Below are 24,655 nucleotides of genomic sequence, written 5' to 3'. Positions count from 1 at the left end.
CGAGGCGCCCCAGAACCCGGGACGGCCGTCGGCAGCCAGCCCGCCAAGCCTGCCCACGGACGCAAAAGGCCCAGGAGGCTCTCCGAGCTCCAGCCGCGGACACTCGAGTCTCCTTGGCGCCCGCGCCAAGCCTTGCCGCGCTCTGCCCGCCCAGCCCAGGAGTGGGCGGACACCTGCACTTGGCACGAGGAGGACCCGGACCCGGACCCTGCCGCGGGCCTCCGCCAGCCCGCACACGGACCCGCGAGGGCCCCGCACCACGGCGCCGGCCCCCTGCCCGAAGCACCCCGGGAAGAAGCCCAGGGCAAAGCGGCGCTGAGCCAAGGCCAGACCCACAAGTGGACCCCCAGGGAGAACGGCCCGCTGAGGGCCAAGGCAGGGGAGGCGCCTCCCGCCTCCCTCGGCCAGCTCTCAGCCAGAGGCGTGTCCCGCGAGGAAAACGGCGCCAAGGGGAAGCCCCCAGCCTCGGGACGCCCCCGCACTCCACTTTGGTCCCTCCCGCAGCTGGCTGCAGACGAGCCCGGCAAGGCCAAGCGCAAAGAGCCGCGGGCAAGCAGGGCAGAAAAGACCCGAAAGCACCCCCAGAGCTGCCAGCTGCGCCCCGGGCCAGAAGACCCGCGGCCCGGGCTCCAACACATCTCCACCCACGTCGAGGCCGCACACGCCCACCTGGCAGCTGCTGCTTTGGCCAGGGGGTCGGGAGGCCTCCTCCCGCAGGCTGAGGCGCAACCCGCCTGCGGAGGCGGTGGAGGCGGCGGGCAGGAGCTACCGCACCAGCCCACCGTGTCCTTTGAAGCATACATGACCTACGACCACCTGGAGAAAAACAGAGAAAGGCGGGCAGACCTTGGGCCGCCGCCCTCCGAGGGAAAGGCCCTCAGCCAGCAGAGCCCCCAAGCCGCGGTCCAGGAGCCCACTGGCTTCAGAAATGCCCCGAGGGGACCCACGGCCAGCAAGGGAAGCTGCAGCCGGCTGGGGCCCATGCGGCCAAGCTGCAAGACTCGGCCCCTGCCGCCGCGCCCAGCACCCAGGCCAGGGACTGGCCCTCTCACCCGATGCCTTCCTGCCCACCCAGGACAGAAGCGCCCTCTGCAGCCCAGCAGGAGGAAGACGCTGGATTGTCGGGTGGCAGAATCCATCCCAAGATGCAAGTCTATGCCGGTGCCAAGCACGCAACCCCAGGGATGCCGGAGAGCCCAATGTGCATCCCGGGACTGGAACCCATCGCGTCCCCCTCTGCTGGCAGAGGAGTCCCTCCCAGCCTCCCGGGGCCTCTGCCGGAGCAGCACACGCCTGAAGAGCTGCAGCGTGGAGAGAGAGACAACCCCGAACTCCTGGAAGAAACAGATCCCTTATGGAAAAGGCACTGTCACCGAGACTTTCAGGGTGAGCAACCGGCGGGGCAGGAGTCGTGGCGGCAGATGGACCTGCGCCTTCAGAGCGCCCGAGAGCGGTGCCTGCAAGCGCTCACAGCCGCCAGCCCATCCACACACGCCAGCAAGCCCAAAGGCCGGCCAACCAAGAGGATCTGTTTCCACGGGCTGCCCGGGCCTGCTGGGGATGCTCCCGGGAGGCAGGACGCGCTGCAAACAGGAGGAGCGAGTGCCCCGCGTGCCCCGGGCCCCGCAGGAAGCGACCGGGCTCCTTCCTCCAGCACCCAGCACAGTGACAGCAGCCTCTCTCCCCCTCCAGCGCACAGGCCAGCCCAGCTGGGCCCAAGCACGAGACTTGCTCCCTGGGCGCCTGGGGGCACCACCAGAAAGCAGGTGCCGCCTGGGGGCAGCACCAGAAAGCAGGCGCCCAAGAAAATCGCCCCTCTCATGGCTAAAAGCATCCGACACTACAAGAAGACACTCTCCCGCAGGTGAAGCCAGGACTCGGCGCGGACACAGAGTGCGGCGAGTGGGGGAAGTCAAGGCAGTGTGCGTGGGGCCACACAACTCCCAAGAGAAACCACCGTCAGTCAGTCAGTCAGTCAGTCAGTCGCTCTGGGGCAACGGTGGGTGGGCTCTGAATCCTGCCAAGTTCAAAGTCTCTCCTGGGATCCTGTCTGGGGGACACTCGGATTCCGAGGGTGGCATGCCTTAGATTCCCCGAGGCGATTAGGATCAACTGGCCTCGAGTTCTTCACTGGTTCCTTTGTACAGTATGCAATGGTTGAAGGGAATGCGTATTCCTGGATTGGACATGGATGGACTAATAAAGACAGAAAGCACTCAACCTGAACCTCTTGTGTATTTCTGTGTGTGCGTTTCTGTGTGTGCCTTTGTGTGTTTCTCACTCTGTGTGCGTGTGTGTGTGTGTGTGTGTGTGATTTCTCCTGAGAGTAGATTTGTCCTTCTCCTTCTTGGAAACAAACCCGGTCTTTCAAGTGCTGGCTGCTCCACTTTCAATGTGGATCCCTGCTAAAGACCTGGAGAACGCTGTGGAGGGTGGCCCAAGGGCTTGGGTCCCTGCAGCCACACGGCACATCTGGAGGAAGCACCCGGCTCCAGGCTTCAGCCTGCTCCAGTGCTAGCCACTGCAGCCAACGGGGGAGTGAACAAGCAGAAGGAAGACCGCTGGGTCTCTCCCCCTACCTGAACTCGGACTTCCAAATAAATCAGTCAAAATCTGAAGAAAGAGAAAAAGAGAGAGAGAGAGAGAGAGCCGGGGGTGGGGGGGGGGAAGGTGGGGGGAAAGGGAGGAAGGGAGGAGGGAGGAAGAAGGCAGGAAGGGAGGAAGGCAGGAAGAAAAGAAAACGTGTACTGTATCTCTCTAGAGTCCAAGTCCCATTTTTCTGGTTCGATCTTCTGATGACCCCTTCTGTGTCTCTTCTCTTGGTGCACCTGTTCTCCTGGAACTCCTGAAGCATCTTTAGGCTCGCCCCTTTTCAAGGTCCTGTCTCCTCATCTCATCTTCTCGGTCACTTCCGGATCGATCGATTTCCACTGTCCCAGTGTGGTGGGTCACCTGCTCCTGTTGCTTAGCACTTTCTCATCGGATGCCAAGCTTGGCAAGACCTGCATTGGACTGTGTTCTGGGATGGGTGTCGTGTTTCGGGACACACATTCTGGCACAGGGGGTGAAGCTGCCACTCGAGAGGCTGGGATCCCATAGCCAAGCCCCTGTGCAATCCCAGTTGCTCTGCTTCCGACCCAGCTTCCTACAGTGACGCCAGGGAAAGCGGCGGGACATGGCCCAAGTCTTTGGCTTCCTGCCGCACAGGGCGAGAGACTCCCAGGGAGTTCTGGCTCCTGGCTTCCGTCTGGACCTGCCCTGGCCATTCTGTTTGCTCGCTGGGACCAGCCGCTGCAAGCCCTCTGTCTTCTCTGTCACCATCTGTCCGAGAAAGACAAGAAGCCTCGCCAAGAAGAACGAGGTGGTTGTTTGCTGAAGCTGAGGGTTTGCTTCTCTGCACATCAGCTGCATCCACTCCCAGCTGCTTTTCAGCTCCAGGAGAGAAGGGGGCGTGGCGAGCGGCCTTTCTTCTCGGGCTCGCTTGGCATGCTCTCAAGGCGCAGCCTTGCCCAGATCTCTGCTGAGGGCTCTGCTCTTCCATCCGATTGCTCCACTCAGCCGGGTCCGAAGGAACCGTCCCCCCGCGTGAGCGGCACACGGGTGGCCGTGCAGCTCACTCGGGGCTCCCAGGTACTGGGTCGTGCTCGGCTTCGCGTCGGACTTGACGCGGCTGCGCTTAGGATCAGCAACCCCCACGGAGGAATCCTAGAGCTCTTGCCTCCCACAGCCCCTTCCGCTTGCCTGCTCTGCCTTCTGCGTTCCTTGGGAAGGACGTGGACCTTCTCTGGGTTCCAATGGGATGCCAATGGCTCAGGCAGCAGCTGAACTCGCCAGCCCAGCTCTCTGGCCCTTCCTGGCCCAACTTCACCACCTGAATCTCTCCTCCACCCCCCCACCACCACCCCGGTTTCCAACTCTGTCATCATCAGCAGCAGCAACAGCAGCAACGTCGTAGGCTCCTCTCGGGTTCACCCCCATCCGTGTCCCACCCCCCAGTGGAGCGCCTTCTCTCATGATGACAAGCTGCAAGTCTATCCATCAGCCCGTAGGGGAAACAAACAGTGGATCCCGACATGTAGTGCCGTGTTCTGCTTCGCCCAGCAGGGGAGCCGGGATGGTACCCATGGCATCCTCCCAGTGGAAAGCAGAGGGCTAAAGCCCCTTACAACAGGAGCAGGGGAATGCTGGGGTCTGGCTCAGGCTCTAGGACTAAGGTTCAGGTCATCTGAGAGAAGAGAAGCACCATCCCTTCCCTCAAGAAGAATGGCTCTGTGGCCCCCGGTCTCCCACGATGGGATGGGGCGGGGCGGGGTTGGGCGGCGACCACCTGGCCACAGGGCCGACTTGTGCCCTCAGGCGCTGATCCGGTGCACGGCACACCACAGAGGCCCCTCCACGGAGACGGAGGCCCCGATTCCTTGGCTTCTATCCAAGGCTGCGACTCCAGGGGGCCTGGGCTGTTGAGTTTCGTGTCAGGTTCCCTTCCCTAAGCCTCTCACTCTTTGGGGACTTGGCGCGCGTTTCCCCGACCACCCAGAGCCCCTTGCCGCATCTCCGAGGGGGAACCACAGAACTGCTGGAGCAGGACCCTGTGCAGGCTCGGCCTTCACCGTGGTCCCGACTGCTACACCAATGGATCAATCAGGCACGGGGAGGGCCTCGGGCAGTGGGCGGGGCAGCCTGATGCCCCCCACCCCCACCCCCGCCCGGGGCGGCATCCCTCAATCAGGGCGTGGCCCGCTGGCGCTGGCAGGGGGTGGAGCCTAGGGCTATTTAAGGCCAGGGGCCAAAGCCAGAGCGCTGGAGCCGCCAGCCACAGCGCACCACCTGCACCCGCGGCCCTGCCACCCGAGGGCCCAGGAGCAGGCCAGCCCAGCGGCACTCAGCAAGACCCCAGCGCCCCGCATCCAGCCAGCCGCTGCCCCGAGCCGCTCCCCGAGCTGGGCCACCCACAGCCATGGATGCAGATTGGCCACTGCAAGAGGTCAGGCGGCTGCAGGCACGCCTGGCCGCCAGCACCAAGCCCCGGAAGCTCCACAAGTATCTCAGGAGACTCTCGGCCCTGCCCATGACCGCCGACCTGCTGGCGCACACCCGCGTGCGCAAGACCGTGAAGGCCTTGCGAAGATACGAGATCGTGGGCAGCGTGGCCAGGGACCTGGCGGCCCAGTGGAAGAAGCTGGCTCTCGCGCAGCCAAGCCCTGGGCAGGCCCAGCAAGACTCGCCACCCAGCCACTCGCGAAAGCGGCCTTGGGCTGCTCTTGATGAAGATCAGGACGACGAGAGGGAGGAGGAGGAGGACGAGGAGGAGAAGGAGGAGGAGGAGGACCAGGAGGAGGAGGAGAACGAAGAGGACCAGGAGGAGAACGAAGAGGACCAGGAGGAGAACGTGGAGGAGGACCAGGAGAAGGAGGACCAGGAGGAAGAGGAGGACAAGGACGAGGAGGAGGAGGAGGAGGAGCAAGCAGACCGAGGCGCCCCAGAACCCGGGACGGCCGTCGGCAGCCAGCCCGCCAAGCCTGCCCACGGACGCAAAAGGCCCAGGAGGCTCTCCGAGCTCCAGCCGCGGACACTCGAGTCTCCTTGGCGCCCGCGCCAAGCCTTGCCGCGCTCTGCCCGCCCAGCCCAGGAGTGGGCGGACACCTGCACTTGGCACGAGGAGGACCCGGACCCGGACCCTGCCGCGGGCCTCCGCCAGCCCGCACACGGACCCGCGAGGGCCCCGCACCACGGCGCCGGCCCCCTGCCCGAAGCACCCCGGGAAGAAGCCCAGGGCAAAGCGGCGCTGAGCCAAGGCCAGACCCACAAGTGGACCCCCAGGGAGAACGGCCCGCTGAGGGCCAAGGCAGGGGAGGCGCCTCCCGCCTCCCTCGGCCAGCTCTCAGCCAGAGGCGTGTCCCGCGAGGAAAACGGCGCCAAGGGGAAGCCCCCAGCCTCGGGACGCCCCCGCACTCCACTTTGGTCCCTCCCGCAGCTGGCTGCAGACGAGCCCGGCAAGGCCAAGCGCAAAGAGCCGCGGGCAAGCCGGGCAGAAAAGACCCGGCAACACCCCCAGAGCAGCCAGCTGCGCCCCGGGCCAGAAGACCCGCGGCCCGGGCTCCAACACATCTCCACCCACGTCGAGGCCGCACACGCCCACCTGGCAGCTGCTGCTTTGGCCAGGGGGTCGGGAGGCCTCCTCCCGCAGGCTGAGGCGCAACCCGCCTGCGGAGGCGGTGGAGGCGGCGGGCAGGAGCTACCGCACCAGCCCACCGTGTCCTTTGAAGCATACATGACCTACGACCACCTGGAGAAGACACAGAGAAAGGCGGGGAGACCTTGGGCCGCCGCCCTCCGAGGGAAAGGCCCTCAGCCAGCAGAGCCCCCAAGCCGCGGTCCAGGAGCCCACTGGCTTCAGAAATGCCCCGAGGGGACCCACGGCCAGCAAGGGAAGCTGCAGCCGGCTGGGGCCCATGCGGCCACGCTGCAAGACTCGGCCCCTGCCGCCGCGCCCAGCACCCAGGCCAGGGACTGGCCCTCTCACCCGATGCCTTCCTGCCCACCCAGGACAGAAGCGCCCTCTGCAGCCCAGCAGGAGGAAGACGCTGGATTGTCGGGTGGCAGAATCCATCCCAAGATGCAAGTCTATGCCGGTGCCAAGCACGCAACCCCAGGGATGCCGGAGAGCCCAATGTGCATCCCGGGACTGGAACCCATCGCGTCCCCCTCTGCTGGCAGAGGAGTCCCTCCCAGCCTCCCCGGGCCTCTGCCGGAGCAGCACACGCCTGAAGAGCTGCAGCCTGGAGAGAGAGACAACCCCGAACTCCTGGAAGAAACAGATCCCTTATGGAAAAGGCACTGTCACCGAGACTTTCAGGGTGAGCAACCGGCGGGGCAGGAGTCGTGGCGGCAGATGGACCTGCGCCTTCAGAGCGCCCGAGAGCGGTGCCTGCAAGCGCTCACAGCCACCAGCCCATCCACATCCACACACGCCAGCAAGCCCAAAGGCCGGCCAGCCAAGAGGATCCATTTCCACGGGCTGCCCGGGCCTGCTGGGGATGCTCCCGGGAGGCAGGACGCGCTGCAAACAGGAGGAGCGAGTGCCCCGCGTGCCCCGGGCCCCGCAGGAAGCGACCGGGCTCCTTCCTGCAGCACACAGCACGGGGACTGCAGCCTCTCTCCCCCTCCAGTGCACAGGCCAGCCCAGCTGGGCCCAAGCACAACACTTGCTCCCTGGGCGCCTGGGGGCAGCACCAGAAAGCAGGCGCCCAAGAAAATCGCCCCTCTCATGGCTAAAAGCATCCGACACTACAAGAAGACACTCTCCCGCAGGTGAAGCCAGGACTCGGCGCGGACACAGAGTGCGGCGAGTGGGGGAAGTCAAGGCAGTGTGCGTGGGGCCACACAACTCCCAAGAGAAACCACCGTCAGTCAGTCAGTCAGTCAGTCAGTCGCTCTGGGGCAACGGTGGGTGGGCTCTGAATCCTGCCAAGTTCAAAGTCTCTCCTGGGATCCTGTCTGGGGGACACTCGGATTCCGAGGGTGGCATGCCTTAGATTCCCCGAGGCGATTAGGATCAACTGGCCTCGAGTTCTTCACTGGTTCCTTTGTACAGTATGCAATGGTTGAAGGGAATGCGTATTCCTGGATTGGACATGGATGGACTAATAAAGACAGAAAGCACTCAACCTGAACCTCTTGTGTATTTCTGTGTGTGCGTTTCTGTGTGTGCCTTTGTGTGTTTCTCACTCTGTGTGTGTGCGTGTGTGTGTGTGTGTATGTGTGTGATTTCTCCTGAGAGTAGATTTGTCCTTCTCCTTCTTGGAAACAAACCCGGTCTTTCAAGTGCTGGCTGCTCCACTTTCAATGTGGATCCCTGCTAAAGACCTGGAGAACGCTGCGGAGGGTGGCCCAAGGGCTTGGGTCCCTGCAGCCACACGGCACATCTGGAGGAAGCACCCGGCTCCAGGCTTCAGCCTGCTCCAGTGCTAGCCACTGCAGCCAACGGGGGAGTGAACAAGCAGAAGGAAGACCGCTGGGTCTCTCCCCCTACCTGAACTCGGACTTCCAAATAAACCAGTCAAAATCTGAAGAAAGAGAAAAAGAGAGAGAGAGAGAGAGAGAGAGAGCGAGCTGGGGGTGGGGGGGGAAGGTGGGGGGAAAGGGAGGAAGGGAGGAGGGAGGAAGAAGGCAGGAAGGGAGGAAGGCAGGAAGAAAAGAAAACGTGTACTGTATCTCTCTAGAGTCCAAGTCCCATTTTTCTGGTTCGATCTTCTGATGACCCCTTCTGTGTCTCTTCTCTTGGTGCACCTGTTCTCCTGGAACTCCTGAAGCATCTTTAGGCTCGCCCCTTTTCAAGGTCCTGTCTCCTCATCTCATCTTCTCGGTCACTTCCGGATCGATCGATTTCCACTGTCCCAGTGTGGTGGGTCACCTGCTCCTGTTGCTTAGCACTTTCTCATCGGATGCCAAGCTTGGCAAGACCTGCATTGGACTGTGTTCTGGGATGGGTGTCGTGTTTCGGGACACACATTCTGGCACAGGGGGTGAAGCTGCCACTCGAGAGGCTGGGATCCCATAGCCAAGCCCCTGTGCAATCCCAGTTGCTCTGCTTCCGACCCAGCTTCCTACAGTGACGCCAGGGAAAGCGGCGGGACATGGCCCAAGTCTTTGGCTTCCTGCCGCACAGGGCGAGAGACTCCCAGGGAGTTTCTGGCTCCTGGCTTCCGTCTGGACCTGCCCTGGCCATTCTGTTTGCTCGCTGGGACCAGCCGCTGCAAGCCCTCTGTCTTCTCTGTCACCATCTGTCCGAGAAAGACAAGAAGCCTCGCCAAGAAGAACGAGGTGGTTGTTTGCTGAAGCTGAGGGTTTGCTTCTCTGCACATCAGCTGCATCCACTCCCAGCTGCTTTTCAGCTCCAGGAGAGAAGGGGGCGTGGCGAGCGGCCTTTCTTCTCGGGCTCACTTGGCATGCTCTCAAGGCGCAGCCTTGCTCACATCTCTGCTGAGGGCTCTGCTCTTCCATCCGATTGCTCCACTCAGCCGGGTCCGAAGGAACCGTCCCCCCGCGTGAGCGGCACACGGGTGGCCGTGCAGCTCACTCGGGGCTCCCAGGTACCGGGTCGTGCTCGGCTTCGCGTCGGACTTGACGCGGCTGCGCTTAGGATCAGCAACCCCCACGGAGGAATCCTAGAGCTCTTGCCTCCCACAGCCCCTTCCGCTTGCCTGCTCTGCCTTCTGTGATCCTTGGGAAGGACTTGGACCTTCTCTGGGTTCCAATGGGATGCCAATGGCTCAGGCAGCAGCTGAACTCGCCAGCCCAGCTCTCTGGCCCTTCCTGGCCCAACTTCACCACCTGAATCTCTCCTCCACCCCCCCACCACCACCCCGGTTTCCAACTCTGTCATCATCAGCAGCAGCAACAGCAGCAACGTCGTAGGCTCCTCTCGGGTTCACCCCCATCCGTGTCCCACCCCCCAGTGGAGCGCCTTCTCTCATGATGACAAGCTCCAAGTCTATCCAGCAGCCCGTAGGGGAAACAAACAGTGGATCCCGACATGTAGTGCCGTGTTCTGCTTCGCCCAGCAGGGGAGCCGGGATGGTACCCATGGCATCCTCCCAGTGGAAAGCAGAGGGCTAAAGCCCCTTACAACAGGAGCAGGGGAATGCTGGGGTCTGGCTCAGGCTCTAGGACTAAGGTTCAGGTCATCTGAGAGAAGAGAAGGACCATCCCTTCCCTCAAGAAGAATGGCTCCGTGGCCCACTGTTTCCCACCATGGGATGGTGGGGGGCGGCGGCCTCCCGGCCACGGGGCTGACTTGTGCCTTCAGGCGCTGATCCGGTGCATGGCACACCACGGAGGCCCCTCCACGGAGACGGAGGCCCCAATTCCTTGGCTTCTATCCAAGGGTGCGACTCCACGGGAGCGTGGTCTGTTCAGTTTTGAAGCTGGTTCCCGTCACCTCCAATTCTTAGGGTTTTGGCAGTCTTTTCTTGTGTGTTTCAATCTAGCTAGTCTGGGGGGATTTTTTCTCATCATTCATGTCATCATATGCAATGACTTATCCACTTTCTATGTTTTTCTAGTGAATTTTTCAAGTAAAAGCCTGCATCTTGTGCCAGCCTTTGTACCCTTGGTAAAGCTACTTCCTTATTTGCTGGCATTCCATATATGCACTAGTTCAAACCTAAACCACCCTTAAAAAGCATGGTTACAAATATATCATGGTGATGAGATTTATAATTTTGGTATTTAAATGAAGAACTAACAAAATTTAATTTTTAGAAAAGAAATGCAGTAAGGATATTGTAATAAATCCCAGTTACTGGCATGGATGGAGACGTGAGAGCTGGGGAATAGAACGGCTGAGTAAGGGTGGGGAGCGGAGGGGTATGAGGAGGGGTCTCTATGAGTAGCAATGTGGCATTAGCATAGTGTTCCAGTTTACTAATCAGTCTCCCTCGCTTCCCTGTCTTCATTCTTCCAGGCTGGGGAAGAATGTGGTTCAACAAAAAGCCACAGCATTTTAAAAGAGAGGCATAAGGCTGCAGCAGTGGTCAGTAGTGAAATGGTTAATCTTCCTTGTGTAAGAGCCGAGCACTTAAAGCATAATAGTTACTTAAAATTCAGCTTAGCTTTATGGTGATTTAGAGTTTGTTTAATTAGTATTTAGAACTGCACATTGTGTATAGCTATTGGTATTTCAATAGATACTTAAATGTTTTTAACATTTAAAGTTTAATAAGCTTCAGTTCTTTGAAGAAAAACAATGATGTAATTAAATTTTCAATTACTCTGGTTTTTTTAGGGGCCCAAACAATTAATAAAAGCTAAGGCATTTAACTATGCTCATTTTAAAAACTAGTCAACTGCCTCATTATTTGGCTAACCCTTACACTAGGTATCATTTAATATAAAATGATCACCTGGGCAGAGTAGCAACTTTTCTGAAGTCCATATAATGACTTGGAGAATAAATAAAAGTAACTTTGTTTTATGATGATTTTGTGTGTACACATGAAGGTGTGGATAAAGTAATGCTTTCTAAAAAACACCCCTATGCATTGATACTAAATATTATTTGTTTTTAATTGTGTGATCAAATTAAAACACTGAGGTCAGGGCCGGCACTGTGGCAGAGTGGGTTAAGCCACCGCCTGCAGTGCTGGCATCCCATATGGGCACCAGTTCGAGTCCCAGCTGCTCTACTTCTGATCCAACTCTCTGCTTTGGCCTGGGAAAGCAGTAGAAGATGGCCTAAGTCCTTGGGCCCCTGCACCTGCATAGGAAACCAGGAAGAAGCTCCTGGCTCCTGGCTTCGGATCGGTGCAGCTCCAGGCATTATGGCCAACTGGGGAGTGAACCAGTGGATGAAAGACTCTGTCTCTGTCTCTGTCTCTCTGCCTCCCCTTCTCTCTGTGTGTAACTCTGCCTTTCAAATAAATAAATAAATCTTAAAAAAAAAAACCCACTGAGGCCATTGCTCCTCATAGCTTGCTTAACTTTAGGGCATTTTAGAGGATTCTGGCATTCAGGTTGAAAAAAGGAAATAGCATGATAAACAGATTAGATAGTCTCACATTAATAAAACACTAAATTTTAAGTAGAATAAGTAAAAATTCTCCATTCTTACAACTTTGCTACTCAAAGATCAGCATCAGCATCAATATTCCCCTGGAGCTTGTGACACAAGCTTTGTTTATTGGGATTCTCCAGAGAGGCAAAACATAAAATGCATAAAAATATCTGAAGAGAAAGAGACAGAGAGTATGTGTGTGTGTGTATCATACCTCAGTGTCTGTGGCAGATTGGTTCCAGAAACCCCTATGGGTACCAAAATCCTTGGATGCTCAAGTCTCTCATATAAAATGGTGTAGTATTTGCATATAATCTACTCACATGTCCTGTATAGTTTAAATCATCTCCAGATTAATTATAACAACTAATATAATGTAAGTGCTACATAAAAAGTTGTTATAATGTATTGTTTAGGGAATAATGACAAGGAAAAAAGTCTGTACACAGACACTTTTTTTCCCAAACATATTTTTAACCTAAGTGTGGTTGAATCTGAGCATTTGGAACTTTTAGACCCAGAGCGCCAACTATACTAATATACACCCATACATACATACTTGTGCCTACATAGTTGTGTATATATATGTGCGTACGTGAATTTACACAAGGGTACCTCCGAAATGTTCATAGAAAATGACATGAAAAGTGTATTTTGATGCAAAGAACATTTTGGAATCCAAGTATCATTTTTTCATCATATGCATTTCTATGAACTTTCTCAAGACCTTCCTCACATGTGGAGAGAGATTTATTATAAGGAATTCACTCATGAAATTATGAAGAAGGAGAACTGCAGACTGGGGAGTCTGAAGTGGAGTCAGGAGAGCCGACGGGGCAGGTGGTCTAAGGCTAACAGGCTCAAGACTCGGGAAAAGTCAGTATTTCAGATGGAGTTCAAAGGCAGGGGGTAATCCAAGTTCCAGCTCGAAGGCAATAAGACAGGAGGGATTCACTCTTACTTGTAGGAGGCTCATCCATTTGGTTCTATGGAGGCTCCCCCTGTAGGAAGGGCCATCTGCTTTTGTGAGTCTATTGATTTAAATGCTGATCTCACCCAGAAACACCCTCACAGACAACCTCACAGACAATTGTGTTAATCAAATTTCTGGGCACCTTTGGCCCAGTTGAGTTGAGCTGTAAAATTAACAATCACAATTCGTACCATTCCTCTAAACTACTAGGCCAGAATCTGAGTTTTCTAACATTTCACGTGTTTAGTGTGCACAGTAAAAACATGATCAATTTATCAGTCAGGAGCTAGGTTGCAGTCTGCTCTAGTGGGGGGGGGGGGGGGAGAACCAGCAAGTAAATATCCAATTACAATCTCCTGGGATAAAGGGTGGTGTGGTGATGTTTACTCACTGCTCTAAGAAGGGACTCTATCACACTGGTAAGGGGGCTGGCAAAGAAAGACAAATTTAGATCCTAAAAAACTGGCAAGAATTTAAGTGTTAGGGAAAGAAAAGCTCATCAAGGAGACCAGGAAGAAAAGTAGAAAAGCCAGGCGACTGTAGTATCCTGCAAAGAAAAGAAGAGGGGGGCCCAGTGCGTGGTGCAGGGGGTAAAATTACCTCCTGCAGTGCCTGCATTCCCACATGGGAGCTGGTTCCAGTCCCAGCTGCTCCACTTCCAATCCAGCTCCCTGATAATTCGTCTGGGAAAGCAGTGAACGATGACCCTGGGACTTGAGTCCCTGCCACCATGTGGGAGGCCTGGAAGAAGCTCCTGACTCCTGGCTTCAGCCTGCTCCAGCCCTGGTTGTTGTGGCCATTTAGGGAGTGAACCATCAGATGGACGATCTCCCTCCTCTCTGTAACTCTGCTTTTTCAAATAAATAAATAAATACATCCTTAAAAAGAGAGAGTGAGAGAGAGAGAAGAGGGAGTTCCTAAGAATAATCAGCAGTTTCAGTGCTTCTATTTACAGATATCTCAATATACTGGCACCATGTTTTATAGATTGGGGGACTAAATATTGTTTAATATGAGTCAATGAATAAATGCATATTTACCTAAGTGCTAATCAAGTGAAAACCAGGATATGAAGCATTTAACGGCCGGCGCCATGGCTCAATAGGCTAATCCCCCACCTAGCGGCGCCAGCACACCGGGTTCTAGTCCTGGTCGGGGCGCCGGATTCTGTCCCGGTTGCCCCTCTTCCAAGCCAGCTCTCTGCTGTGGCCAGGGAGTGCAGTGGAGGATGGCCCAAGTGCTTGGGCCCTGCCCCCCATGGGAGACCAGGAGAAGCACCTGGCTCCTGCCATCAGATCAGCGCGGTGCGCCGGCTGCAGCACGCCGACCGCGGCGGCCATTGGAGGGTGAACCAATGGCAAAAGGAAGACCTTTCTCTCTGTCTCTCTCTCTCACTGTCCACTCTGCCTGTCAAAAAAAAAAAAAAAAAAGCATTTAACACTCATCCTCAGCTTCAGTTTTCATATCCAAAGAAATATCCATATTTAAAACTAAATTTGGAGGCCAGCGTTGTGGTGCAGTGGGTTAAAGCCCTGGCCTGAGGCGTCTGCATCCCATATGGGCGCCAGTTCTAGTCCCAGCTGCTCCTCTTCAGATCCAGCTCTCTGCTGTGGCCTGGGAGTGCAGTGGAGGATGGCCCAAGTCCTTGGGCCCCTGCACTCACGTGGGAGACCAGGAAGAAGCTTCTGGCTCCTTGCTCCTGGCTTTGGATCAGCACAGCTGAGGCCACTGCGGCCATCTGGGGAGTGAACCATCGGATGGAAGACCTCTCTCTCTCTCTCTCTCTGCCTTTCCTCTCTCTGTGTAACTCTGACTTTCAAATAAATAAAATAAATATATAAAAAAACTAAATTTGAACATATAAACATACATATGATGAATGTCTATCTCAAAATCAACAAGAAATAAAGCTAACTTTTAGGTATGAATCATATATCAGTCTGTATTTTAATATTCACTTTTCTGATACTACCCCCATACCTGCAACTGGTATGAGTCATTGTTCCCAGTGCCAGCCATTGGTCTCTGCTCCCTCCCCAAACCATATTAATAGGATGGCAAAAATAATAAAAATCTACAGCCTGTCAAGGATAAAGAATCCAGAAGGGGAGATGATGATGGACAGATAATGCCAATAAAATTGACAGATGGAAAGCTTAACAGATAAAAGGCAGCTGACTTAGGAAACCAAAGGAAGAAGCCAAAAGTAAATAAAATAAAAAATAATGAAAACTAACAGCTACAGAGGAAGAAGCCAACAAGAAGCAAACAGATATCAATGACAGAACCCTGGACACTTGTAGGAAAGGAGAGCACCAGGGTCCTCAGGAGTCACCAGGTGCCACCAAAGGCAGCAAGAAGACCTGAGGGACAAGATGGACACAGCCTGGCAGACTTCCTCCCCAAACCCAATCATGTGCCAATCCCCCCCAACCCCAGCCAGAAGACTGGGAGCTGACTCTCGGAGGAAACTCAGGCAGAGAGACTTTGCAGTTGAGGAAGGCAACCCTACCTTTAGGAAGGAGTAACTGGAAGTCATCAAATACACTGAACAGGGAGCCAAAGCCCCACATCCCAGTGCCCATTGCACCTGTTCAGCTTCACAACTGTCTTGCCCAGCTCAGCTCCAACAACACTGCAACCAAACTTACTCTGCTCTTGTCCCCTAAAATAGAATGTAGAGGATCTCTCCCAGGGCATGTGGAAGACAGAGAAAAGACCTACAGATGCAGATTTCTGGTAATCCTCCAGTGAAGAGGCCCCAGGCTACAGAGAAACCCACCTTTATTAAACACGATTATAAGCCACTTTCAAGGGCCTCATTCTTAAAACCAAACAGCCAAGGATCACTTACTTTTGAGGAGAATCTCCCACATGAAAAACAAAGTCACAAGGCAAAAAATGCAAAGAGGAACTTGGGGGGTAATAGACAAAAGGCTGGGAATGAAAGAAGTCTAAAAATAAGAGAATGAGAGAAGGAAAGAAAAGGAATAAGGGAGGGAAGAAGAAGGAAAGGAGGGAGGAAGGAAGCCTCCTCTGCAAAACAAAAGGAACCATGGCCTCTTGCAAGAACAGGATATTGAAAAAAAAAAAAAGAAAGAAAGAAAGAAAAAAGACACACTCAGACAATGAACAAGAAAGCACCTGGAAATAAAATTATCACATCAGAAATTAAAAATTCAATAAATATGGAGCCAATGTTGTGGCATAAAGGATTGAGCTTCTGCCTGCAACCACAGCATCCCATATGGGCACCAGCTTGAGTCCTGGATGCTCCACTCCCTGCTAATGCGCCTGGGAAAGCAGGGGAGGACGGCTCAAGTGTTTGGTCTCCTGCACCCACGTGGGAGACCTGGATGAAGCTCCTGGCTCCAGGTTTTGGCCCAGCCAGCATCTCATATGGGCGACGCTTCGAGACCCATGTGCTCCACTTCTGATCCAGCTCTCTGCTATGGCCTGTGAAAGCAGAAGATGGCCCAAGTGCTTGGGCCCCTGCATCCATGTGGGAGACCCGGAAGAGGTTCCTGGCTCCTGGCTTCGGATCAGCACAGCTCCGGCCATTGTGGCCATCTAGGAAGTGAACCATTGGATGGAAGACCTCTCTCTCTCTCTCTCTCTCTCTCTCTCTGCCTCTCCTCTCTCTGTGTAACTCTGACTTTCAAATAAATAAATAAATCTTTTTAAAAATTCAATAAATAGAATGGCATAAAAAGTTGAGACGATCTCTTGACAAGTAAACTAAGAGAAAATTGAGATATGTAAAACACACACACACACACACAACCAGAAGCTCAATTTTGAAGTCAAATATTCTAAGAATAGGACTTCAGAGAGAGAGAAAGAGAGAGAATTGTCTACAGAAATAATGCAAGACTCTTTTCCAGAATCGACAGCATGACTTCCCTGATGTAAATGTCCCATAACACCATACCAGCAATGGAAAAGGATTCTCAATAAGCAACAGCTCATGGAAATTCAGAACCTAGGAATGTTAAAGAGATGATTTTAAAAGCTTTCAGAGAAAGAATAGAATCATATTTCTCACAGTTATGGGAAGCTAAAAGGTAATGGAGCAACATATTCTCAATTGAGAGGAAATCGATTCCACTCTAGAATATTAATCTTGGCTAAGCTATCAATCAAAGTGAAAGGAGAATAAAGCTTCATATATACCCTGTTTCAAAAACTTTACCTGCCATCCATGTACCTTTTCTCAAGAAATGATTAGCTGGTGTGTTTCACTACAATATGGATGCATCCCAGGTTACACTTCGTTTTTTATTTAACTTTTGGAATAAGACAATCATATCTTATCAGATGCCTTATTTTTTTGGCTTATTCTCAATGTATTTTTTTAAGATTTATTTTATTTTCTGAAAGGCAGAGTTGCAGAGAGAAAGGGAAAGACAGGAAGAGAGACAGAGACAGAGATCTTCGATCCTCTGGTTCACTCCCCAGATGGCCACAATGGCTACGGCAAATGCCCACAATGGTTGATGCTGAGCCAGGCCAAAGCCAAGAGCTTCATCCATGTCTCCCACATGGGTACAGGTGCCCAAGCATTTGGGCCATCTCCACTGTTTTTACAGGCCATTAGCAGGAAGCTAGATCAGAAGTGGAGCAGCTGGGACACAACTTGGTGCCCACATGGGATATCAGCATCGCAGGTAGAGGCTTAACCCACTATGCCACAACACCAGCTCCAGGAAATAGGATTTCTGACATGGGCAAGAGGGACTGGGATTTCTCAGAAGAAAACTGTGTGGCAAACCCAGAGAGTAACCGGGTCACACAGCAGAGTAGGTGGGAAGTGTAGAAAGGATGCCACCAGGAAATAAACAAACATGGGCTCAGAAATTGGTGAACATCACCATATTTAGAAGAATTTTACAGTTCTGGCAGAAAGTTTTGAAAGGAAGTGGTGTTGGGGCCGGCATTGTGGTGTGGCAAGTAAAGCCCCTGCCTGCAATGCCGGCATCCCTCAGATCCCGGCTGCTCCACTTCCCATCCAGCTTCCTGCTAAGTGCCTGGAAAAGCAGCAGATGATGACCCAAATGCCTGGGTCCCTGCCACAAAAATGGAAACCTGAGAAGCTGCTGGCTCCTGGCTCCTGGCTCCTGCCCTGCCCCAGCACTGGACACTGTGGCCATCTGAGAAATGGACCAGCAGATGGAATATCTCCCTTTCTCTCTGTGTCTCCCTCTTTCTCTAACTCCAACTTTCAAGATAAATAAAACTTTTAAAAAAAAAAAAGGTGATGTAAATACATTGAGAATAAGCCAAAAAATAAGACATCTGTTAAGATATGACTGTCTTATTCCAAAAGTTAAATAAAAAAACAAAGTATAACCTCAGTATATTGTAGGGCTTAGTTGTAAATAGTATTCCTCTGAACACTGAAAAGTGACTCAGTGAAAACGGTGATGGGATTTCTCTCCATCTTGGAATATGGGAAGAAATGAATGTGCTGATGGGGGCGCGGAGTGGAGGGGTTGGGTGACGTAGAAGACAGCCAAATGCTCATTTTCCCTAAAAGTGAGTACCTCACATCTGAGGGTGAAAAACCAAGCTGCAGGAGTGTGAATGTGTTATCTGAGGAGGCTGCTGCAAGGGGCGAAGTGCTTGCTTCTGGGGGGAGCAATGATTAAGGGCAGATGAAGTAAAGCAGGAGTCTAAGTTCTTTTTTTTTTTTAAAGGATTTTATTTATTTATTCAAAAGTCAGAGAGTTACACAGAGAGAAGAGAGGCAAAGAGAGAGAGAGTGGGGTCTTCTATCCGATGGTTTACTCCCCAAATGGCTGCAACGGTTGGAGCTGCACCGATCCGAAGCCAGGAGCTTCTTCCAGGTCTCCCACATGGGTGCAGGGGCCCAAAGACTTGGGCCATCTTCTACTGCTTTCCCAGGCCATAGCAGAGAGCTGGATCGGAAGAGGAGCAGCTGGGACTAGAATCAGCACCCATATGGGATGCTAGCACTTCAGGCCAGGGCGTTAACCCACTGTGCACAGCCCCAGTTCTTTTGAATGATTTAAAATTATAAGCCATGCTCACATTACTTTACTAAAAAACTAAAAATCTAATTGAAAATATGTGTATATATACACAATTTGAGACAATAAAAATAAAAAACAGGAAAAGGAAATATTCTGGAAGTCCTAATACAGTAGCTGATGCAGATGATCCAAATTCCTGTGGACCTGCAATTCTCTTTAACCAATTCACCAGATCACCTTCCTGACCTCCAGCTTAATCCCTTCCCCAGACCCCTAATCAGCACAATTCCTCGCACAAAGAAAATGAAGCCATCAGTGTGCACACCTAAATATTGCCCTAGCGCCATCTAGGGACTAAAACAAAAAATAAAACTTGGGTCTCTACCTAGAAGTGAACAAGAAATGTTAGGAGGCTATGTAATATGTAGGCAACAGATTTAATATAAATGAATCACAAGTAAGTATTCAATTACATAGTACAGACTAGAGGGAGCTCAGAATTGTCAGATTGGCAAGAATGAGGCTGGGGCGAGCGTTGTGGTGAAGGGAACTAAGCCACCACTTGCGATGCTGGCATCCCCTACCAGAACACCATTTCCAATAGATGCTCCATTTCCAATCCAGCTTCCTGTTAATGCATCCTAGGAGGCAGTAAATGATGGCTCAAGTGATTGGGCCCCTGCCACCCAGGTGAGAGACCTGAATGGAGAGCTGGGCTCCTGGCTTCAGCCTGGCCCAGCCATCACTGCTGTGGGTATCTGGAGAGTGAACCAGTGCATAGATCTCTCTCTCTATCTCCTTTTGTCACCCTGCCTTTTAAATAAATAAATAAATAATTTTAGAGAGAGAGAGAAGGAATGTGGTTGGAGCAGCAAGAGGCAAAGCAGAAGGTGGTGAGGGAGATCCTGGTGCAGAATTTGGGCAGTATCATTGCAGTACTTTATAGGTATGGTCAAGGTTCTTTTCTTCCCCAAGTGTAGTGGAAAGCCACTAAAAGGTCCCAATGAGAGAGTGACACAATTTAAAAAAAAGATTGATTTATTTATTGGAAAGACAAAATTACAGAGAGAGAGAGAGAGAAGAGAGAGAGAGAGAAGGATAGAGATCTTCCATATGCTGTTCACTCTCCAAATGGATGCAACAGTCAGAGCTGGGCCAGGCCACAGCTAGGAGCCAGGAGCTTCTTCGGAGTCTTCCATGTGAGTGCAGAGGCCCAAACACTTGGGCCATCCTTCACTATCTTCCCGGGTGTATCAGCAGAGAGTTAGATTGGGAGTGGAGCAGTCAGGACCCAAACCGGCACCCATATGGAATGCAGCGCTGTAGGCAGTGGCTTAATCCACTGCACTGCAGCACAGGACCCAAGAGTGACACAATTTTAAGGTCACTCTGATTATTTGAAGAATAGACTGAAGAGAAGCAAAAGAACAACAGGGGAACAGCTCCGGGGCTATTGAAGTGGTTCAGGTGAGATTACAGTGGCTTTGATCAAGATGGAGATAAGTATTATTAAAGACACACTACAGAAGCAGAATCAAGATCTGTGATGTCCTCCTTACACAGAGGACAAGGGGGAGACCCTGAGAGGAAGAAAGAGCTAAGTACTACTTTCAGAATTTTGATTTGAGCAGTTGGGTGGATGATGGTTTCACATTCCTGATAGCAGGTAAAGTTGTTTTGTTTTGTTTTGCAAAGGAAGGTGGAGAGTAAGGTATTAAACAAGTTAACCATACAGATCCCTGAGATACCTCACTGGATATGCCAAGCTATCTGCTGTTTTATGGTCCTCCCCAAATTCCATCTTCTGGGACTCCACAAACAAGTCTGGTATCATAGATGGTATTACAGAAGTCTGGTACTATAAATGGTATTATAGATGGTACTGAAGCCATGAAAACATTGAACCATTTAGGGCTGCAGTTTTCAAACATGGAGTGCAGGCTTACAATGTAAAGAGTTTTTGGCTCGGTAAATCTTAGGGAGACCCAGGTATCTGCTTGGTGATGAGACTCCTGAAAAGATTCTGATGCAGATAACTCAAGCTCAGATGGAATGGAAGTAACTAGAATTCAGAGGCGAGGTAGTAGCCACAGTAGGTAGAGCTACCTTTTTATAAAAGCTGAGATATATAGAGAGGTTAGTAGGTAGAGAGGAATTAGATAATAAATACAGGGTTATCTTTTTGTATGATTACTATTATAAAGGTGGGGGACATTTGGATCAGTGGTTCATAACCTTGGCTTCACATTGCAATCCCCTGTTAAGCTTATAAAAAATTACTAATGCACAGGGTCCATTCCAAACCAATAAATCTGAATCTCTAGGACTGAGTCTCAGATATCAGTATTTTTTAAATGTTAATTCTATGTATTCCTTCCTACAGCATTATTTTTATTTTTTATTTTTATTTATTTATTTTGACAGGCAGAGTGGACAGTGAGAGAGAGAGACAGAGAGAAAGGTCTTCCTTTTGCCATTGGTTCACCCTCCAATGGCCGCTGCGGCTACTGCATTATTTTTAGAAAAGAACTATTTATTTGTCATTTGAAAGGCAGAGTGACAGAAAGAGAGAGGAAGGAAGGGAGAGATGAGATGAGATGCGATGCGATGCGATGCGATGCGATGCGATGGGATATCTGCTCTCTGCTGGTTCATTTCTTAAATGGCTGCAATGGCCAGGATTGGGCCAGGTGGAAACCAGGAGCCAGGAACTCCATCCTGATCTCCCACATGGATGTCAGAGTCCCTAATACTAGGGCCATCATCTGCTGCTTTTCCGGCCCATTAGCAAGCAGCAGAATCAGAAGCGGAGTAGCCAGAACTTGAATCAGCACTCCAAGATGGGATACTGGGTTCACAAGCCTTGGCTTAACCCAGGGTACCACAGGGCTGGTACCGTGTGTTTAAATTCTTTTTAAATTTCCCAGCATATAGCATGTTCATGTTTGTTGTTGTGGGAAGTACTGCTGGCCAGTAGCAGATGACACAGACAGCAGGAAACTAATGAACTAGCGAGTATATTGTAAAGTTCATATAATCTTCATCTGAAAGGCATGGGCGGGGGGGCTGAGAAACAGGAGGGGAATTAAATGCCTAAGGTCTCTCGCCTTGGTAGTGGTGAAGCAGGAGAGCATATCCTAACTCAGCTCAGTGCTTTCCTGCCTTTTTTCCCCTCTATTCTTTTATTTCACTTCATTATTTTGAAGGCAAAGGGACACACACTCGGAGGCGGGTGACAGGTGGAATGTCCTATCCTCTGGCTCACTCCCCAAATGCCCACAACCGTCGCAGCTGGAAAGGGCCGCCAGGAGCCCAGAACCCAATCAACATCTCCCCACGTGGATGGCAGGGCTCCCAGGGTGCACATGACCAGGCGGGTGGGATCGGGAGCGATGCTGGGACTCAACCCAGGCACTCGGATTTGGGTCGCGGGCGTCTGAGCCGCCGCCTTCAACAAGCCGGTAGTCACCACTCCTCAAACCCACTTAGCCACCCAAATCCAGCCTGATTACGCCTTCCCTTCCATCGCAAACCGGCCGAGTCTTCCCTCTCACCAAACCCGCCTCTGTCCCAGATTTATCCTCCGGTCACCTCGGCCTCAAGCCCAGCCCCAGGGGGGACCCAGGGCCTCTCACTGCGCCTGCGCCATTCGGGCGGCCGACTGCGTCGCCATAGCAACCGGGGACGTGCGACCAGGCCGGCGGCTACTGAGGGAGGAGTTCCTACTGTCCTTACCGCTTCCCGCGCCTGGTGCGTGAATTTCAGGGCCTGGTAAGAAAGCTCCATCGGACACTGTGTTAGGGCTCGAGAGGAGGTAGAAAGGGAGTCAGTTCTTGACCAGTATGTCTGAGGAAAGCGGCTCCGGGAAACCCGACGCTCAACCAGCCCGCCCCTTTCAGGATTGGCTAGAGCCTAGACAGATCAGCCAATCACCGGCCACAGATGGAGTCTTCACCCTGCCAATCAATGTAAAACTAAACTTGTAGGACCCAGAGCGTTTGCAGGACACTGGCCAATCAGGAGACCGAGAGGGGATGATTGGTAGAGCGTGGGGGCGGGGTTTGCGATTTTTGTTTTGGTTCTCTTAATTCTGTCAGTTGACCCAAGCTTATATACCATAGTGCTTGTTCTTGATTTCGGTGCTGTTCAGGTCATTGTGACCCAGTGCCTGTGTTCCCAAGACTGTGTTGTTACATCTCATGCCCGCCGCCCCTCCATTAGGGTTAGGACTTGGAAGTTCCCGCCTGCCTTTGTCTCCGCGTGTTTCAGACTGGAAGAATCTGCTGCGGACATTCGACTTTCAGGGGCTTTCTGGGATGCAAAGCACGATCACGCTTTCCCTCGCCCTCCGAGAGCCTTCACGCTACACCTACTCTCACGAGACGTGGACAAACAGGGACCTCAGGTTTTCCTCTGCTCCCTTTTCCTCGAGTCTTAACCAGTCTATGCCTTCAGCGACTTTCCCTCCCGTCCCTCTTGCTGTGTGAATCCTATTCGAGACCACCCCCTCATCTTCATTTGCCTTCTCATTCTCCCCACTGGGATACAAAAATATGGAAGACTCTGCTATCTAAACAAAAAGGTTCTCCCGATCGTCTGGAGTGAACCACCCCTCTCCCGTTCACTGCAGGCTTTCTAAAAGGACCAGTTATCCTCTTCACTTCCCACGCCCTTACCCCCTTGTGTTCTTGCCACAGTTGTCAATAACTTCCTATTTAGGAAATCCAACGATAGATTACTTTCCACTCCTTTTTTTAAAGATTTATTTATTGAAAGGTAGAGTTACAGAGAGACCTAGTAAGAGAGGGAGAGAGAGAGAGAGAGAGAGAGAGAGAGAGAGAGAGAGACGGAGAGACAGAGAGAGAAGAGAGGTCTTCCATCTACTGGTTCACTCTCCAGATGGCCGCAATGGCCAGAGCTGTGCCAATCCAAAGCCAAGAGCCAGGAGCTTCTTCTGGGTCTTCCACATGGGTGCAGAGATCCAAGGACTTGGGCCATCTTCTACTGCTTTCCCAGGCTATAGCAGAGAGCTGGATGGGAAGTGGAGCAGGCAGGACTCGAACCAGCATCCAAATGGGATACCGGCACTGGCACTACAGGCAGCCACTTTACCTGCTATGCCACAGCGCCAGCCCCTCCACTCTATCTTATACAAACTTAGCATTATTTGGAATTGTTTACCACTTTTGTTCAAAATGATAGCTGTAGTTTATCAAATATCTAAGCACCAGAAAATGGACTATGTGATTTACAAGCATATGAAATGACATTAAGCTTCACTTAACTGTACCTTACAGATAAAGTTTTTTACAAATTGAAGGTTTGTAGCAGCCTTGTGTCCACTTAGTCTACTAGCACCATTTTTCCAACAACTTGTGTTCAGTTCAGTTCTCTGGGTCACATGTTGGCAATACTCTCAGTGCTATTTCATTGTTATTAAAATTATTATGATTATTATGATCACTGATCTTCGATGTTATCATTGTAATTGGGACACCTTGAGCTGCACCCATATAAGATGGTGAACTTAATTTTTAAATGTGTGGTCACATCCTGTCTCTCTCCCTGTTCTCAGGCTTCCCTAGTCCCTGAGACACAAAAATATTGAAATTATTACAATTGATAGCCGCTAAGTGTCCAAGTGAAAGAGTCCCATGTCTCTCACTTTAAATCAAAATCTAGAAATGATTCATGTTGGTGAGGAAGGCATGTCAAAAGGCAAGGCAGGCCAAACTCTTGGCCTCTTGCACCAGTTGGCCAAGTTGTGCATGGAAAGGAAAAGTTCCTGAAGGGAATTAAAGTGCTATTCCTGGGAACATACAAATGTTAAGAACATGAAACAGCACTATTTCTGATACAGAGAAAGCTTTATTAGTCTGAGCTACGATATTGCCTTAAGCCAAAACCTAATACAGAACAAAGCCCTAACCCTCTTCAATTCTATGTGAAGGAGAGAGAGGTGAGGAAGCTGGAAAAGAGAAATTCGAGACAGAGAGAAAGGTCTTCCTTTTTGCCATTGGTTCACCCTCCAATGGCCGCTGCAGCTGGCACATTGTGCTGATCCGAAGCCAGGAGCCAGGTGCTTCTCCTGGTCTCCCATGAGGGTGCAGGGCCCAAGCACTTGGGCCATCCTGC

At 52.1% G+C, this 24,655-nt stretch overlaps 1 protein-coding gene across 1 annotated transcript in view; it reads right to left on the bottom strand.

Annotated features, from left to right (window-relative positions):
- The window catches only part of KATNAL2 (katanin catalytic subunit A1 like 2), a 101,486-nt gene extending 79,165 nt beyond the window's left edge, over positions 1-22,321 (bottom strand). Inside the window, exon 1 of the mRNA XM_062200275.1 lies at positions 22,256-22,321. Coding sequence (XP_062056259.1) covers positions 22,256-22,306 — 51 coding nt within the window. The 5' untranslated portion in view covers positions 22,307-22,321. The remainder of the gene's footprint in view (positions 1-22,255) is intronic.
- Between the last annotated feature and the right edge of the window lie 2,334 nt (positions 22,322-24,655).

This window comes from Lepus europaeus, chromosome 9 (assembly GCF_033115175.1).
Source record: "Lepus europaeus isolate LE1 chromosome 9, mLepTim1.pri, whole genome shotgun sequence".
NCBI lineage: Eukaryota > Metazoa > Chordata > Mammalia > Lagomorpha > Leporidae > Lepus > Lepus europaeus.
This window is presented reverse-complemented; position numbering and strand designations above follow the sequence as displayed.